The sequence below is a fragment of the Micromys minutus genome (assembly GCF_963924665.1).
Source record: "Micromys minutus genome assembly, chromosome: 13".
In the NCBI taxonomy this organism is placed as follows: domain Eukaryota; kingdom Metazoa; phylum Chordata; class Mammalia; order Rodentia; family Muridae; genus Micromys; species Micromys minutus.
The window spans coordinates 53,603,336-53,623,006 of record NC_137982.1 but is presented as its reverse complement, the minus strand read 5'-3'; the positions used below and the strand labels follow the sequence as shown (position 1 = coordinate 53,623,006).

General features: G+C 36.2%; 1 protein-coding gene across 1 annotated transcript in view; it reads right to left on the bottom strand.

Moving 5' to 3' along the window:
* Positions 1–592: 592 nt before the first annotated feature.
* Positions 593–19,671, bottom strand: part of ZNF804A (zinc finger protein 804A) — a gene marked incomplete at both ends in the record, with an annotated part of 204,726 nt that continues 185,647 nt past the window's right edge. Inside the window, 2 exons of the mRNA XM_080927310.1 lie at positions 593–3,806; positions 6,134–6,264. Of these exons, the coding sequence (XP_080783436.1) occupies positions 593–3,806; positions 6,134–6,264 (3,345 nt within the window). The remainder of the gene's footprint in view (positions 3,807–6,133; positions 6,265–19,671) is intronic.

Sequence of the window (19,671 nt, the reverse complement as noted above, 5' to 3'; positions counted from 1 at the left end):
GGAACACCAACAATTATGCTGACTGTGTGTGACAGTTGCACACTTTGGTCTTGGTGATTGTTTGATGCCACTGGGCAGAAGAGAGTCATAACAGAACACAATTCCCAATACTACTGAATCAGGGAAGACCACCTAAACACCAAAGTTTGATTTACTTAAATAATTAACAAAAATTTATTGCAAGAGATATATTTCACTGAATTTACAGTTTCAAGGAACATGGTACAAAACAAATAGAGTCATCAGCTTTGTCTAAACATTAAAGAGGTGCAAATACACAAAGATTAGAAAAAAAACAAGGAGCATACTTTACAACATAAATTACAGTACTATAAATATATTTTATGTACATTATACATACTCTTAAGACATCATTTTAATATACAGCATATATTGTATTGATTCTCAAACTATTCAGTGCTTTAATAATATTATATATCAGAAACTTTAATCATTTATTAGCATTATGACACTTACAGTAAATGGTTTGAAATAAGGCCAGCTTTGGCCAGTTTATTCTGTCAGTTAAATAGCCAATTATGCCTGTAGATAAACACCTACTCATACATATGTTCTTTTTTTATGGTGATGACTAGAACAGGGGCTGGAGGGGAATGACAGTTGGATGTGGTGAAAGCAATGAAGGAAGAAGTGTATGGGGTAAGGGTGGAAAAGCCAAGTGGCTGGGGTGAAGAACGGATGTAGGGATGATTGACATCTGGGGAGAAGCAACCAAAGCTGGCTGACCTCCAGGACAAAGCCGAGGTCCTACCGTCCCTACGGAGATCTGAGGTATAGATGTTCTGGGGAGAGCAGGAACTGGGGGAAGGAACTGTTGGTGTGGCTGAAGCACTTTGAAGGTTCCTGCAGCCGCAGCTGCAGCTGCTGCTGCCGCAGCCGCAGCATGATGCTGTAAAACAGTGTGGTGGATTGTGGTCACAGAGGTAGAACAGAAGGGCCGCTGCAAAGGCAAAGGCTGCACAGGAGCGCTGGGGGGAGGCAGGGGAGCTGGAGGAAAGGTAAGTTTGACCTTGTTGGTTAGCATGTTTGGCTGCATAATGTGCTGGTAGAGCTCACATGGTAGATGCTTTAACTTGTCATGGTTTTCCAGTGGAATCAGTAAAGCTTGATCCGGCAAAGCCAGCGGAGCCAGGATTTGCTCTGTTGTTACAAAGGCATGGCCGCTGACATGTGCTTCCTTGAACTGTAGTGATGGTTGTGTGTTAAGGATTCCGGAATTATAGCATAGCCACTCTGTTGGTGACTCATTTGTCTTCCCCTGTGGCATGGTCTCAGCCAGTTCATAACGGCAAATGTACGATTTTGCCTGTGAGTGTCTAAAGTTCCTTTCTGTATTAGGCACCTTGAAAGGAATTTTCTTTTCATTACTCTTGGTAGTCTGACTTCTTTGATTGTGTTCAAGCAAGGTATTGTCTGTCGTGCCATTTGGTGGGTCCCTTGTGACATTTACAGGTGTAGCGAGATCACTGGAAGCCTGGGAGGCATCAGGTAGAGCAGTCTCCGTTACTGAGTGCTCACCTTTGACACTGGCTTCCGAAGGAAGTGGATTATAAGGATGGAACATCATTTTGTCTTCTGTTTGCCCTGTTTGTTCTGAGTTCTTCTTGATATTTATATTTTCTTGTGTTTTTATGCCCTGTTTTATGTCTTCCTTTGCTAACCCATCAGGGTGACTCAAAGAAGGCCTACCCATTGTGGGATAATTTGAATTGTCTTTAATTTTCAAAGTTCTATCTCCAATGTGGAGTCTGTTTCTTTTTCTCCTTCGTTTCTTCTTAGGCTGACAGGAAGTGCGTGAAGCATTTGGTGGTCTCAAGTATTCTTCTCCCAGGTGACTTGGTTGATTGAAATTTTCGTCTGACGAGTAAGAACATGAATGCTGTCTGCGTTTCCGATGAATTCTTTCTGCATCATTGGTTAGAGAACTGTAACCTCTTTTAACAGGCTGATTCTGAGTGTGGCCTTTCACATTACTTTGAGAGACAAAGCACCCACCATCCTCTTGATGTCTCCATGTTCTGGCTTTCCAACAACAGTAAGTTCTGACATATGATAAATTTTGTTTCCCAGAATGTATCATTGGTAGGTTTGCTTCTTCATTTGCAACTATTGCATTTTCTTCTCCATGGTTTTGAGAACCAAGAGTATCGTCGTTGGACTCAGCATTTCTTGATTTGTTTGCTTTTTCATTTTCGCCTAAATGTGTAGATGCTGTCTTGGGTCTTTCATCTGCCATCTGTTGTAAGTCTGACACTTGCTCTGGACTTCCTGGCTGCCTTTCCAGAACTGGTTCCACTGGCTTCCTCTTAGCCACATCGATGCACTGTCTGTCCATTTCTGTTTCCCCGTACCCTTCGGGTTCTTTGGTTGTGTCCCCATGATGATACTGACATAACTTCCTTCTTTTTTTCTTTCTTCTACTTTTATGGAACCAGTGCTCACGTATTTCCTTCAACCTGATTCTGTTATGTTTCTCCCTTAGGGTGTCTCGTTTAATTTGACTCCTAGTAAAACTGTACTTGTGTGATTTTCTGTATGTACAGGAAATATGATTATACCTATGACCCACATTCTTATTTTGTCCTAAATCACAACCCTTAGACAAAACATGGCCAGCGGAAAGAGTAGTGACTTGAGGGTAATCATTTCTACTACTGCCCATTTCCTCATTCGTTGCAATTGGTACATCACTGCAACCAGCATCTGCTCCCTTGGAAGAGTCCTCCCTCTGTTGAGAGAAAAGGCCGTTTAAGGTTAGCTTAGTTTTATCTTGATTGTTGTTCAATTTAGTGGACTTGAAGTCAAAACAGAGCGGATTACAGCTGTAGGATATTGATGGCTCTGTCGTCGTATAAGCAAGCATTTCAGATGGCCACTGAAGCACTGTAGAGCCAAGTTTGTTAAGCACAGGTACAAATGGATCACATTGTCTTTTACAGGAATCTGGTCTGTTTTGTAACCTTATGTTTTCTTCTGCAGCACTTGAAGGTGTCAGAGGCTCGTGAGCAACTTTATTTCCAGTTTCCACCTTGGTCGCATCGTTGATGGTGATGTCTTCTTCTGTGCTGGTCTGTGCCGATGTGTAGTCACTAGGCACAGGGAGATTATTTTCTAGGACGTCTGGGTTGCTTATGCTCACAGGTCTATCCTCATTCAGAATCACGGCTTCCATTGATACTTGGTCTTGTAATTGGTCTGAAGTTTGGCAAGAATCTGCATCAGATCCTGTGGGGAGCTGAAGCTGGCAAAATGAAGTAGTTAGCAGCGAGCTGTTTTCATTAGCGGTTACTTTCGTCTCTTCAGTTAGCGTACTTGCTTTGTCAGTACACATGACCTCTGGTGGTGGAGGAGCGTTAGCTTTCTCCTCAGAACTCGGAAGATCACATGTTGGTGATGATAGTTCAAGATGACAAGTGCTGGGGACAAACCTAGTTCTCCTGCTGAATTCTTTCTTCACAGAGGATTCATCACTGTATTCTGAGAAAGCTGCAGCCGAAGAGGATTCCAGCTTCACCGAGGCTTTCTTTGGAAATGCAAAGGAGAAGCCGATTCTGTGTCTGTGGACAGCCTGGGGTTGATCTCCAGTCTGGTAATTATTTGCTGCGCAGTTGCTCGTAGTTTCTGTTTCTACGGGAGCCGTGTTACCACCCCTCCCCTTCTCCTCACCATGAATCAAATCTTGCTGGTTGTTAATTGGATCTACGCTCTCTCTTTTGGAAACTTCATTGAGATTTTCTTTCACCGTGACAGTCGTTGACTTGAACATGGGTCCACTACCAGGAGCACTACAAAGAGTGGAAAAATATAGGTTAGAAGGCACGTTGAATAAAAAAAAAAAAAAAAAAAATTATATTAATTAATTTTGTTGATTGATACTTTTATACATGTGGATAATGTATCCCGGTCACTTTATTTACTACACCTTTTAAAATGTCCTTTTTTCCTCATCAAACTCCTGCATCTCAAAATCTCAAAAAATCCCTTTCCTGAGTTCATGGCATTTTGGTTTGTTTTGGTTATCCTTGGTTAGTTCACCAGGATAGTTTTTGCACTTATTGGATTCGAAGTGTTCATTGGTTCCTGTTGGAAACAGTAGTGGGCACATGGCAAGAGACAATAATTACCCCGGTTCCCGAGTCTCTCAGCAGCAGCGAGTTCAGCAAGAAAAATTCGAAAGTCTTCAGAAGGTTTTCTTCATTTGTAGCTGAATATTGATGGGGCCATGTGATTCAAAATCCAACAACTGTCACGAGTCTTTGATTGGAACTTAAATGTGTATTATAAAGTCATTTTTTGGGCTGAAGTTACTTTTTCCAGTGTCTCAGCAGCACTTATTTTTGCTTGTTACTGATGGGCTAACCTGGGCTTGTTGTCTAGGAATATTTTCTAGAGTTGTAAACAATAATATACAGGGCATCCTCATGCTTTTAATCACTGCTTCCCAGTGAATGTTTTGTACCCGATGGCCTCTTCATGGAGAATTATATAAAACACTCTCCAGTAAAATTAGTTTTGATTTGCATTAATTTTTACCATCAAAGTTATAAAGCAGATACCAAAAGACAAAATAAAAACAAATGCATTACCCTAAGCAAGATTGTAGAAAGCCTCAAAATGTTTTGAATGATTTATTTCAGCCAAATTTCACCAAATCTGCTTTTCCCCTGAGAGTTGTATTTCAGTCACATTAGCCTGAGAAGAGATGCTGGTGTTTTGAAATGACTCTGAAGTTGTAAGTTATGTTACAAAATGCAGTCTTATGTAACAGGATACTGTTTACCTAAAATGAGCATTATATTCTAACTGCATTTGGCAGCATATCATGCATGCTAAGTTTTATTTAAAAGAAGATTTTGGCCTGTGCATATTGTAGGAAATCTTTATACTTCACCTGTATGCTAAGGATTATCTCAGGACCAAATTCATTTCATTGTAAGGGTTTGTTTTTAAGAAATTACAAATGGCCGCATATTATATCTGATTTTTAAAAAATCACTAAAACAATGTACATTTGTCTTGCCTGTCTTACTTCTAAATATTAACATTTTTCATGTACAAAATTGATGGGACGTTGTGTCCATGTTTGTATGTGTGTACAATGAGAAGTATTTTCTATTGAAATATTTAATGAAATTAGAATATGTTTATATATTATAAATACATCTTTGTTAATATATTAGAAGCTACATGGCAATTCTACATGGAGAACATTTTATTTTGTAGTAATTAAGTCCCAAGGTTCGATGTAGTCTTGATTTAACTCAACTCTGTATCAGAATCCACAACTGTAAACAGATCTCATTGTAATATTTGAGCAACTCTTTCTTTAAACAGTTCCACATGGCATTTAAAAAAAATCCCTCGTATTGTTTTAAAATTGAAACATGGAAATTTAAAAGTTTTTCTAAGTCAAAATACTCCATGACAATACTCAGTATGAAATTAGAGACTTCATCTGTCAAGAGAAATAAGGGCACTGTACAGAGATCATCTTTTAATAGCTTTGCCCTGGCTAGGCTTGTGAGATCTGAATTATGCTTCTGTTCACATGTAACAGCTGCTCACTGCGAGAAGGGTCAAAGTTTAAGAGCTGTGAACTTCTAACAGTTCAGCTATAGTTTATTCACAGCAAAACTAATCTTGAGCTGCTTCAGAAGTGGCAGTATCTTCCTGACCTCATTTTTCAAATTTATAAGTACTTTCAAAGAAATGTTCTCCAAATTATCATTAAAAAAATAAGATTTTCTCCAAAATGCTTTTTGCCGAGAGTCAGGAGATAGAGCCTTGCTCTCATGTTCAGTCAAATGGTTTGAATTTCATGAAGAAATGGGACAGCTTTCAATTAAGATGGCTTAGATACAGACCTCAGCTGATGCAAAATATACTTTTATGAGCTGAGATTACACAGTAATTTTGGAGTTTTAGTGAAATGTGCATTAAACAGGTATTTGCATGAAATTCAAATTACTCTTTACTTCTACAAAAGGCCATGAAAACATATATGCCTTTTTCTTTGCACAGAAATAAATGGGTTTGTGCCCTTTATTTCTAACTCCTGCAGTTATTTTCTGAGTGTATTTTAAGAAAAGTTAACATTTCATTATACACTCACCACACAGTTTCCTTTCTTAGCTCAGCCAGCTTGTGAAGACGTTGGAGTGCCTTTTCCTGTTTTCTTTCATCTTTCCTGGATTTAGATGCTACATTTCGAGCAAATTCTCTCTGTTTCAGTTCTTTGAGCCTCTATTAAAAAATATGGAAATAATGAATAGTTTCTTAGTTCAGAGCAATTTTAAAGTTATATTGTTACAAGGGTTTTTCCAATACATACTTCATCAAAGAAAAACATAGTATCAATCCAAACCTGTTTCCAGCTAAAATATATTTTTCCACTTTACTTTTTTATAAAAAATGCCTAACCATGAAATTATATTACTGTGAAAATTTCATCTGTGTCTTAGGTATCTTTAAATTGCAATCTTCCTTCTTATTGATTATTGTTTTCTAAGTATCTTTCCTAAACTGAGAAGATGTATTATAGACTTTTTAAGCCCCAAGCTTCAAGCAAATTCAATACATTTATGGATTTTGATTATGAAATAAAACCTATCTTATTTGAGTGTGCTCTGAACTAAAATGTAATTTCATAAAACATAAGGCAAATGAGTGTCATTGAAGTGGTTTAAAAAACAACCTTATGTCAACGGTCAGAAACTTTTCTAAAATCAAGGTCTTTAGATGAAGTATTAATTTGGTTTGGGAAATTACTAGGTTAAACATTGTTGTTTTACTCTGTGATGAAGGAGATTATTTTCAAGGGCGAAGACCAGCAAAAACTGCTAACACACTTGAAGAGAAACAACAAGTAACCACGAATCAGATGAGACTGGAGGACGATCAAAGGGTCCATCTTCAGTTATTTATCTCTGGTTTCTTATTGAGATGATGCACAGTTGTAAAAATGATTGAAACAGTATTTTGTCAGTAGTCTGTCAGGTGGTAAAATTGTGAAGAGTTGTACTGAGAGTAGAACTCTAACACAAGGCATGCAATGGTCTTATTTTCGAATGGTATTGAGTAAGATTTCAGTATGTGCCATGTGCATGCTCATTGCCCTATACCATAAGCTTATAACAATGCCTTGTACACAAAATATCCTACTCGATAAATACGTATTAAATTTGTAGTTGAATTGCTTATGTTATTTAAATCAGGAATTTTCTATACATTTATCATAAAATTATTTCCTCTTTTTTGAACTAATGTTAAACCCTTATTGGTCACAGACTTAAAGTGTAATTTAATGGATATAGTTCCTATAACTTTTCCAACTTTGTGGATACACATATTATCAGGTTCAACTGACTTTTTACATGTTTGTTAATGTGTAATGTAGACAGATGTACACATGTGACCCTTTCTAATGTTTACTTTAGTGTTGTATTTTTAGTGTTAATTAAATAGCTTAAACATTGATGTTTTCTCAATAACAATAATCTATTTCTAATAAGGAGTTCTTGAAGTACTATATTTAGACTTCAGTTGAACCATGCCACTAATGTTTAGCTATGCAACTTTGTTACAGGATATTTGACAACATCATGTTCATATGACAGACAAATGTAACTATACATTAAAAGATTCACTAATTTGTTTTGAATATAAAATCAGAATATAATAAATAGGTCAATTAGTATGGTTTTCTCAATTTTAAAAATCAATAGTCTTGGTCATTACAAGTGCTTTGAAGTAAAATATAAGGTTCTAAATGCAAGGAAAGTAACACAGAGTTTCTTAATTCTTTAAATAAAATATTTCTTAAATAATTTTATATACATAATCAATTTAATAAATATACATTAACATGTATGCATTCATAATTAGTAAAATGAATGTCATGAAAGAGGTTTAAACTGGTAACTTTAAATTCCATTTCAAAGATAGAAAAATGATGCTTCCAGTAACAAGAGAAATTTAAATTATATTAAGGTTAAAAGTTTTCTCATACTATTTTGCTAGCAACATTTTTTCTAAATCATAAACAAAACGTGAGTAAGCATTTTATGCACACTTTCTACTCATGTTCTTCATCATCTAATTTCCTGAAAGCATAAAATTGTAATCAAATTAATCAAACACAAAAAGAAGGACAAAATGTAAAAGCCTCAGTCCCTTTTAGAAAAAAAAAAGGAAAAGGAAAAAAACTGTGCATTCATCATATATTATTATGTAACAAATTTTGTGAGCTACAACAATATTTTATAAAATAAATAAATTAATAAAATACCCCAAAGAAAAAACTGATCAAACACCCCCTTTTCCAAGGTTTTAATAGTTTCCAAACAGCTACAAAAACTTTATATTATTTTCTGCACACTTCCAATCTAAAATGCAAGTTTGTATTCATTGTTGAGTTAGTGTTTTTTTAAGTTTTTAATTTGACAGTCAGTAATGCTATGCTGGGATGCTTAATGGAACAGTTGAATCATTTTCACAAACATATGGATCTTTGGTATTTCCCCACCTACCTTTGTTCTCTCTCCCCAAAATTCATTAAGGAAGCATCATCTACTGATTTCTACAGAAAACACCTTGTGTTTGCAAAGTTTTCTTGTTGAGTCTGGAAGTGAGGAAACTGAAGCCCAGCAAATTAGATGGACTGTCCAGAATCCTCACCATTCAAAACACCATAGAGAAATCAGAATTTCTTAGGACCTGCATATGCCATGATATAACTGTCAAATTTACAGGTATTGTTGGCCAAGCTACCCAAATTTTATGTCAGCCTGAAGTACCTGTAATGTATGTATTCTTTAAATTTATCTAAATATCTTTCATTCCCCAAGGGTTATTTTAAGCACATGTTAATTATCTTTTATATTTATTATTGGATATTCTCTGTATGTACATTTAATATGTTATCCCCTTTCCCCCAACTCCCATCTCTGCTCTCCCTGCCCTTGCAGTCATGAAGGTGCTCCATCTCCCAACCACCCTCTCCAACTTAGTGCCTTGGCATTTCCCTACACTGGGAAAACATACATTCAATGGACCAAAGACCTCTTTTCCCATTGATGCCAGACAATGCTATCCTCTGCTACATATGCAACTGGAGCCATGGGTCTCTCCATGAGTGTTAAATGGTTGGTGTTTTAGTCCCTAGGAGCTCTTGAGGGTTTGGTTGGTTGATGATGTAGTTCTTCCCATGGAATTGCAGACCCTTTAAGTTCCTTCAATTCTTTCTCTAACTCCTTCATTAGGGTTTCTGTGTTAACTCTGATGGTTAGCTGCAAGCATCTTCAACTGTTTCAGTATGACTCTTGCAGAGCCTCTGAGGAGGCATCCATATCTGTTTTCTGCCAGTAAGCATTTCTTGGAATCAGCAATCGTGCTTGAGTTTGGTGGCTGCATATGGGTTAGATCCCCAGATTATTATTGTGATCAAGGACAGATGTTGGAGCATATGAAAATATTATTTATATTGATAGTAGATCTTGAAATGTTACTTGATGTAGGAGGAAAAAAGGTGTTTAGGGCTAGGGATAGATAGAAGAGGAACTATTTTAAATAAAATGATTAGGAAAGGTACTTTTATATAAAAACTTTGATTTCAGTACATATTCAACACCCTAAAGTAGCTCACACTTAGTTGTTAGTAGACCTGCCATTTCTGTAGTCAAACTGTTTTTATCTGGAAATAAGCCTGGGAAAAAAAATCTCTTTTAGAGTTTTACAGATTAATCGGTATAATTCAAGTCCATCCAAATTCTATAGGAGTAGACAAATAGGTCTATATTTCTTTCTAGAAAAATAAAAGTCATTTTAAGCAACTAGGGCCTTTTAGAACCCTTTTACAAATTGCCTTTTGCCAGCAGCATCTTCAAAGTCAAGAGAGACAACTCTTCATTTGTTTAAATGTTATGTATTTTAACATCTATGAATCTGCTTCATGACTTTGATAAGTGAGAAATAAGTCAGAGATTCCATTGCCAATCAAGATTATTGTCTAAGGTATGAGTAAATTAGGAATCAATATTTTCACCATGAGAGTGTTTGTTACCATGAAAACACTATAGCAGAGATTGCTAGGAGGTAAGAAATTAACTATGGAGACATTTCATAATAAAGAAGTAACAACCTGAAGCAAACAAAGCAGCCAGAATACAGTCCTGGCAAGCTAAAGACCACGTTTATTTGATCACAGGTTTGATTTGTACAAAATCTGTGGGTGGCACTGATGCGCCTGGCTTCCTGTTCATGTGTACAACAGAAGAAAAGGGCCAATTTGCAGAAGAGAGAATGTGAACAGAGGGCATGTTACCCTTTCTAAACAGATCACTGTTGCACTGGGAGACGTTTCAGGAGGATACTGATGGCTGTGAATCTTGCCAGTGGATCAAATGTCAATGTGTAATTGAAGAGGAGGGCCTGCATATGAGAACTCCTGCATGAAAGTATATTGTCAGACATTTCATGACTATCCCACATGCAAATTCATGAAGCGACTGAAAGGTCTTCCCTCCTCCATCCTACATGAGTCAAGTCCATGTTCAGATAAGAAATGGCTTGCAGATAGCCATCAGACTGAACCTGATGAGCCAATGTAAGAGCTAAAGAAAGGACTGAAGGAGCAGAAAGGGTTTGCAACACAATGGGAAGAACAAAATGATCAACTAACTAAACCCACTACAGCTCCCAGTACTAAAACACTAACCAATGAGTTCTCATGAAGAGACCCGTGGCTCCAGGTGCGTATGCCGCAGAGGATAGCATTTTCCTGCATCAGTGTAGGAGAACACCAAGGCACTGAGATGGGAGAGGGTGGTTGGGGCAGGGAGCACTTTCATGTAGGCAATGGGAGGGAGAGGGGATAGAATTGGGGAATGGGGATTACATCTGAAATGTTAATGCCGAGAATATCCAATAAAAAACGAAAAGAAAGAAAAGGTAAAATTTCCCTTCTGGCCTATGTTCAGTTTTTATAGTTTTATTTTTTTATTTAATTTTTTTTAAGTTTGTTGTTAGAGCACAGTCAAAAGAATGACCCAGGATGAACAATGCCTTTGGAAACTGAGAAGGTTTCCAGGAAAAAAGGCACAGAGCCTTTTTCTTCAGGTATAGTTTGTTCCCTGGATTGTTCTCCGGTGTAATTTCATGCCTCCTGTGACAATTTATAAGACGTGCTTGTTCTTGTTGGATGTCAGAATATAGCTATAGAACCCAATCTGTTCAGTGTACCCTGAATCTGAGTATATGCTTCTGCCTTGCTTTTGTGATTTTCCCAATATAATGTATAATATGTGTTAAATTAGGCTATCCTGAGAAAGTTTGGGAAAGAGCTGCTCTATTAAGATTTAGTATGTGTTTACTTACCTTTATTTGCATGTCTTTCTGAACTCAAACAATCATTCTTGGTTCATTGATTTTTTAAAAATTTTCATATAAAAATGTACACTGAAACTGAAATATGATTGTTGACTTTAAAATATAGTCTGCACTCCTCTTTCAGGTCCTCAGGTCGCAAGTCCAATAGACAAGAGCTGCACAAGTTGGCTAAAAAGTTCACAGTCTGTCAGAGCTCTCTTCCCCCCAGATGTTGACAGCTGGCAGATTGCTTTTATTTATAGACTAATGTTACCAAGAATGACTCATCTGTACACCATAGATCCTGCCTTATTTATGCACATGTAGTGATCCCTGTCTTAGTTAGTTGAATATAATAACCCTGCCTCTCTGTTCAAGTATATATAATAAACATCTGAGCTTGTGAGGTACTGTGGTTTCTCCATCAGAAAGTCAAATCTAGACCAGCCCCAGACTTTCTTTTCTGTGACTTTGTATTTGTGTTTCTAAATTATCAGTCAGGTGCAAGCCACTGATGCCATGTAAACTATATGATAATAAAATACCCCATTGTTTATTTTACTTTAGAAAAGAAGAAACACTCTAAAATTACTTACTAATTTATGAATTAAGGCCAAAAGATCTATCTAATTATTTGTCTGTTTGTCTTTTTGTCTGTCTCTTATCCATCTATCACATACTTTTTTTTACCACTTTCACACACACACACACACACGCACACACACACACACACACACACACACACACACAAACAGTACCATGTATGATGTAGGTTTTATTTCTCTAGGGAATCCCAATTAATAACAAATTCTCACATGAAAGAACATTCATGTTCTTGGGTCATTATAAATTTCTTATCCATTTTCCTGTTTCTTTAACAGAACTCCATTTAATTTCATTAACTGAATTAACAGCAAAATTCTATGAATTGTGTGAACCTATTTTTTTTCTACCTCTCTTCCTTCTTTATCAATATGTAGAGAGAAAAATTTCACTTCTTGCTCTTTAACCTTGATACTCTCTCACTACCAGTGTTTGACTGTGAGTCTAACAGGGGAGCCGCCCACATTCTCAGCTGTTAGATTATCCTTAGCAAAGACATAGTTGCTAAAATAAGAACAAAAATTAAAAATTTCTACCCCTCATGTCATAATTGAAGAGTAGTGATAATTAAAATAATGTTTTTTAATTTGAAAATAAAAAGACAACTAAAATGTAGAGGTATTTTATTTATAGTTAATTAAAATATATTTCTACTTTCAAGTTGTTTAGCTCCATAGTTATTTTCAGCTCTATTTCTTCCCAAATAATATTTAAAGTTTTCTATAGTATTTACATCCTTTGACATACTTCTAAAGGCATCTTTAAAATAGGACCAGTAAGTATGAAATGAAAAAATTATTTAAAGCATTATTAAAAACAACTTCAAGTGTTTTCCCTTTTGTAAGTAACTCATTACTTGTTTCCAACAATGCATCTGGTAACAGTTTCATATTTCACTATTATCATGTTATTCACAGTTAATATATCCAAATGCTAAAATTTCAATCTGAATTTTAGAGAGCTGTTTTTATCAGAAATTGTTTCAGTGGCTTTTTAAAATCTAAGTATGCTTTTGTACCTTATACAGAAGTAACAGCCTCAAAGATTCAGCATTTCTAGTTCATAAATCAATTTAGCATTCTTGAAATGCACTGTGCAGTGTGATCTATTAGAATGTTAGCAAATACATTTCATTCCGGGGATGGTATGCTAGTGGATGTTATCAGACTTCAAGGTGTAATTTCCTTCTAGTCATTATTTAATCAATGGCATTATGCTGAGTGATACTGTGCAAGTCTTTTTTATTTTTGTATTTTTCAAATTTCGCTTCCCATTACTATCAGGAGTGTGTATCACTTGGACTTTTCTCCTGGCAGCCTTAAAAGCACCTAATCTCTTAATGGCCTATCAGATCTGAACAATATCTTTCCCCAAGGCCTCTCATTCTTTAGACTCCATTAACTCAAGGTTCTCTTTGTGGATAAAAACCTCATTGTAATTCTAATATGAACGTCTTGGCAATCAGTGTGTGTTCTGTCTAAAGCTGATTTTCCAACTATTGAGTTCATTTTCTTAAGTGCTGGATCAGAAGTGTCTACTGCATTGTAAGTGCTTGTGAATGCTTATCAAGTTGAATTGGCACAGGATGGCTGTGATTAACTTCCTCTTACAATAGGAGGCTTTGAAAATTTGCTAACATAAATCCGGATAAGATCTTTAGTAGTAGAATGAGAGCCATACGAACTTGATTGTAGGAGACACGGACATGAATATTTTCAAAAGACATGAGGAATTGAAAGAACAAAAAATGAAGGATGATTAATTTATGGCTCAAATTTATGAATATATATTGTGCATCTATTACCAATAATGATAAAAATTAAAATAACATTTCATATTCTTGGACTATTGTATCATTTTAAATAAAAGAGCATACTAATATTGCCCAACATAATAATATAGCTATGCATGTACATATATATATATATATGAATGTAGACAATGTCTTTTATCTTCATAAGTCAATATTTTCACTTTAACTATCAACTAAAGAATATTTTATTGTTTATTTATGCAGTATAATTTTTAGTTCATAAAAAAGAGGACTTAAAATTAAACTTAGAGACTGAGGTATATTTTAAAACATAAACAAAATTTATTTACTATTTTATGTTCATTCTACACAATCATAGTAGGCACCTTATCTCAGATGTTTGCAATAGCTTTGAACATTCAGCAGAAATCAGTATATCAGATAATTCGTTAAATCAACCTGCAGGTTTTATACATATCGTTTTCAAAATGTAGTTACATAACACCAAGTGGTCTGCTCTGAATTCAGTTGCATACAAGGAACACTAAAGAAACTGAGCAGAATTTTTCCTCTGAGACCTAGCATTCCATTGGGCTGGCCAGTCACCTGGACAAGAAAACTCCGCACAGGAAGACTCATTCCCATATGAGATGCTGAGGAGGTGGGAGGGACAGGAGTCATCTCCTCACTGAAGCAATGTGCTTCTTCCTCCCTTTATCTACCTCTGCAGGTAGCAGACTACCTTTATAGCTTGCCTGGCCAGAAGGGCTGCTTTAAACTCCAAATAAAAGTCATCACGTTTCCTCCTTAGTCTTAAATTCTTTCATCAAATAAATAAATAAATAAATAAATAAATAAATAAATAAACCAACTTCCTGAGAGAACACCCCAGATTCATTGACAAAATGTAGTGCCCCATCTTGGGGCTCCTCAAAATTTCTGTTAAAGGTTTATATTAAGCTGTAAAAATACTTAGGCTTCTATTCCTTTTATTCTTCCAAAATATTTTCAATTTTATAAAATAATAGTTTTACATACATCTATATATATATTCATGTAATCATATGTAATATTTGATATATATATATATTTACAAATTTATCTTCTAGTCTGTGGCATTAATATTTTATATAGCATTATTAGTTTTTCATATGTAAGTAGATATAATTAGTCAAGCTGTGTTTAGTGGATTGTTTGGTGTCATTGTTCATCTAGATGATAAATATATGTACTGTTAAAAATAACATATTGCTAACTAAGTTTCAGTAAATGTAACATGATCTCTTACTGTACTCATTGAAAACTGATGCAATTTAGAAACTTCTAAGGACCAGCTCATTATCATAGTGTCAAGTATAAAAGAATAAAGCAGTAATAATGATTTAATTAGCACCAAAACACTCATCAGCAAAATATGTAATGTGAGAAAAAATACAATTTTTTAAGTTGTAGATATAAAAATCAATTTTATTCTTTTATTTTCTGCTTAATTGGACAACTTGTTGACCTGAATTAACCTCATCAAATATAAGATAAATAGTAGTCAAGATAAATGGTACTCAAACTCATGTGTAGATGGTACTCTTTATATCCTGCTCAGTGTTTTAAAATTTTCCACTTATTTTCCTCACTCCAGTCTATAAAATTCTTAGTTGCTGGTTAAAGAAATTACAATCCTTTGCATGCTAAGATCTCCCATGGCTCCACTGACCTCGGACAATACCAAATTTTCTAATAACAGACACAAGTGAGTTTTGAAGACTGAATTTAACATGTCTGATGACACATTTTCCAGTGGTTGGGACTCAGTAGGCCATTTCAGGAAGCTCATACCGGAGGTGATTACAAGTTCTCAAATTTTCTTCCTGATGAATCACATTAGAAGGTAAATAGAAAGTTTCAGGCTGAATGAATGAAATGTTTAAATAGAAAATTTAAATATTTTTATTAGACAATATTTAAATAGTAGGCTGGTATACTAACAAACCTCATTCCTTCAATATAGTCTTTTTTGAATGTATTTTGTCCTTGAGTGAGTTTCAAATCAGCAGAGGGTCAACTAAACCCAGAGAATTCTTTTTCAGGGTCCTAAATTTCTCCATGGTCTCCCAATACCTCTCTTCTGTAGAAGAAACTTCATACAAGGTAATCTAACCATTTTCAATGCTTTGCTCTTTGTTCACTTGTATGGCTTTTAAAAACTTGTTTTATTTTTATAAGGATGCTTTTTTCCCCCTTTATCTTCTTGATGATGGAAGCACACAGGTATTCTTAGAAGGAATGAAAGCATCAACTCTCTCCTAACCTCTATGTTCTTTATAATTCTGGGCTTCAAAATAGAAAACCTGGAAAAATATGTTTTGTGAGTCTTAGTATATGTGTAAGAATGCGTGCGTGCGTGCGTGTGTGTGTGTGTGTGTGTGTGTGTGTGTGTGTGTGTGTGTGTAATTTCTCACTTAATTTCGTTCTGTTTCTCCTTTGGCTTTTCAAAACTGGGTTTCTCTTCAAGACTGGGTTTCTCTGTTTAGCCCCAGCTGAGCCCAAGTTTTCTTTGTATACTAGGGTAAACAGTGTTGCCAGGATGAGTCAGCTTTCTCTGATGATTCTAAACTTAAACAGTAATTAATTTTCTTTATTCTCAATCATGTTTACCACTTACAGAAAATATAAATACAAATTTATTCATATTTATGTCAGAAGTACCTTAATATATTCTGAGATCGTCCTTATTTAAATAAAATTTGGAAGGAATTAACAACTAAAATTCTGATATCCAAGAATTTAGACTTATACATTGATATTATTCAGAATCAACTTTCTTCTGAATAAGTTGGATTTTTATTAAGGATAGTTCCAAGAAACTTTCTTAATTTCAAAATAAAAATATAAGTAACTCTACATAGGAAAGAAAAAAACAGTTGCATAAATTCATTTTCAAAGTAGATATGAGAAATATATTTGTTAACGTATGAATATTAGCAAAAGATAATAAAAATAGAACATGCAATTCCAAATATCTTACCAACAAAAATAGTCAAGTACTATGAGGAAGCAACTCTTAGATGGCTAAGGCAGTAAAAATTATTTGTAGTTTAAGCCTAATGACCTGAGTTTGATTTCTGTCCCTAAGAATGGGATTGGGGACCATCCCAAAACCTGTTGTATGTATATGGCTTGTGTCCTTCTAGCTGGGTTGCCTGGTCTGGCCTCATCTGTAAAGGAAGTGCCTAGCCTCACAGAGACTTGAAGCTTAGGGTCAGAGATAGTCTGCTCAGAGGAAAAAGGACACATGGAATGTGGAATAGGGAAGTATCTTAGGAGGGGCTGACTGTGAAGGGGCAGTGAGCAGGATGTAAAGTGAATGACATGAAAATAAAATCCTAAGTCTGGGTTACACGTATGCAATCCCAGCACTCCAGTGCTATCAGAGGCAGAAAGACAAATTATCTGCAGGTTTTCCCTAGGGAAGAGCAATACCAATTGGTTATCCAGCGCCAAGGTTATTTCTTAAACACTGAGCCACCTCTCCAGCCCACCAAAGTTTTCTCTGAAAGCATACATACAAGTGGCAGTATGTGGATTAAGTTGGTTTTATCAGGAATATATATGTTTCCAAATGGAGAAGTATCTGAAAGGGTTTAGAGTGAAGAAGAGGGAGAAATATTGTGTCTAATTGTAACATCAAAATTGAAAAGAAATGAATATAGTAATATAATATTTAAACAAATAAAAGAGTATTGTTACATAAATCACATCATATACTCACGGAAAATATTGGGAAAAAAATTTACCACATATACATGCCATTTCCATGTCACCAAAATTCTACATGGTGGCACTAACACGGCGAAATCATTTAGAAATAATGAAATTTGTAAATAAAGCTTATCTGTTTTCATAGCCATAGAATTCTCTGCAGGAAACATGCATTGCAAGAACCTGGCCTGACCTTGACTTCCTCTCCCGAACAAAGCAGCAAGCTGCGGGGCTCTGAGTCTTGACCTGCTGAGGTGAAGGTCATTTCCCTGCCTTTTGGGAGGTGTTTCAGCTGCCGCTAAAGCAAACAATCAAGATGTTTGAGGGGCTCCAGCACTAAAGCAATCATGCCTGCTCTGTCTCTCGCTTGCATCCCGGAGACACATTTCTTACAGGGAAAATAACCCTGAATTGCCAGCAGGCAGCCCGAGGAGTGGGCAGACTCAGTGTGACTTGACTTGAACAGATGATGAATAGGTCAAATTGCTTAGAGGAAAATATATTTTTTTTTTTTTTAGCCTGATGATGAGTGTTTGATCTTTTAGTTTTTTTTTTATCTCAGAAAATAAAATTTAGAAGGATAGTACACTGCTGAAAACCATTGTATTCACATTTTATAAGGAGGAATCACTTGAAAAGTGAAATAAATAATCACCTACAGTACAAAGTGATAATTGTTGATTAGTAACAATAAATTGATAACCTTAAATTCCTGAAATTCATATCTAGACAGGTCAATGAAATTCACTCCTCTAAACCATAGCATATAGAAGGAATAATAGAATGGATACAGAAAATGTGGTTCATATACACAATGGAATATTACTCAGCTATTAAGAACAAGGACATCATAAGTTTTGTAGGCAATTGGATGGAACTGTAAAATATCATCCTGAGTGAGGTAGCTCAGACCTAAAAGGCCATACATGGTATGTACTCACTGATAAGTGTATATTAGCCATAAAAGTACAGAATAACCAGGATAAAATCCACAGAACTCAAGAAGGTTATCGAGCCAAAGGGCCCAAGTGAGGACACCTCAAGCCCATTTGGGAGGGAAAAGAAAGCAATCACAGAAGGTGGACCTGGGTGGGAGAGCAGTGATGTAAGGGAAGAGTATGATCATGTATGTGTGAGGGAAACAACTCTGAACCCCTGGGAGCCAGTAGAAAGATTGGGAACAGGCAACCTCATGAGGTAAGAGATGAGGGGACCCTCTAGAATGTACTAAAGACCTGGGAAGTGATAGACTCTCGGGAATCAAAGGGACTGACATTAGATGGAATGCCCTAAATGGGGACAGGGAACTTGTAGAGCCCACCTCCAGTAATAAGAGCATGGAGTGGAGGGACTGGTTGCCATCCTACAGTCCAAAACTCTGAAGCAAAATTGTTCCTGTCTGGAAGAACTGCAGAAACAAAAATGGAGAAGAGCCTGAGGAAAAGGAAGTCCAGTGACAGGAACAGAGAGGGATCCAGCTCAAGAGGAGGCCCCAAGGCCTGACTATTTACTGGTGTTATGGTGTGCTCACAAAAAGGGGCCTATCGTGACTGTCCTCCAAAAGATCCAACAAGCAGCTGAAAGGGTCAGATGCAGATATTGTACACACAAACAATGGACAGAAGCTGCTGACCCCTGCAGTTGAATTAGGAAAATGCTGGAAGAAGCTGAGGCAGAGGGCAAACCTATAGGAAGAACAGCAGTCTCAACTCACCTAGACCCTGAGATCTCTCAGACACTGAGCCACCAACAAGGCAGGCATCATATACCAGCTGACATGTGGCCCCTGACACATAAACAGTTGAGGACTTTCTGGTCTGGACTCAGAGAAGTTGCACCTAACCCTCAAGAGACTTGATGTCCCAGAGACTGGGAAGGTCTGGTGGGGTTGAGTGGAGGAGTGGGTACATCCTCTTGGAGATAGAGTAGGGGGCATGGAATGTGGAACAGTCAGAGGGTGGAATGGGAGAAGGATAAAGTCTGAACTATAAAAAGATTAATGAATAAATAAATTAATAAAAAGGAATAATACAACCCTAAAAGAACTAAGATAGAAGACATCTCCACATCAGCAGTTGGTAAGAATAAGTGTGAGGTACACACATGACTAATCTTGATGTATTTGTCACATATTATCATGCATTTTCCTCATCAATACATACTATCATTATATA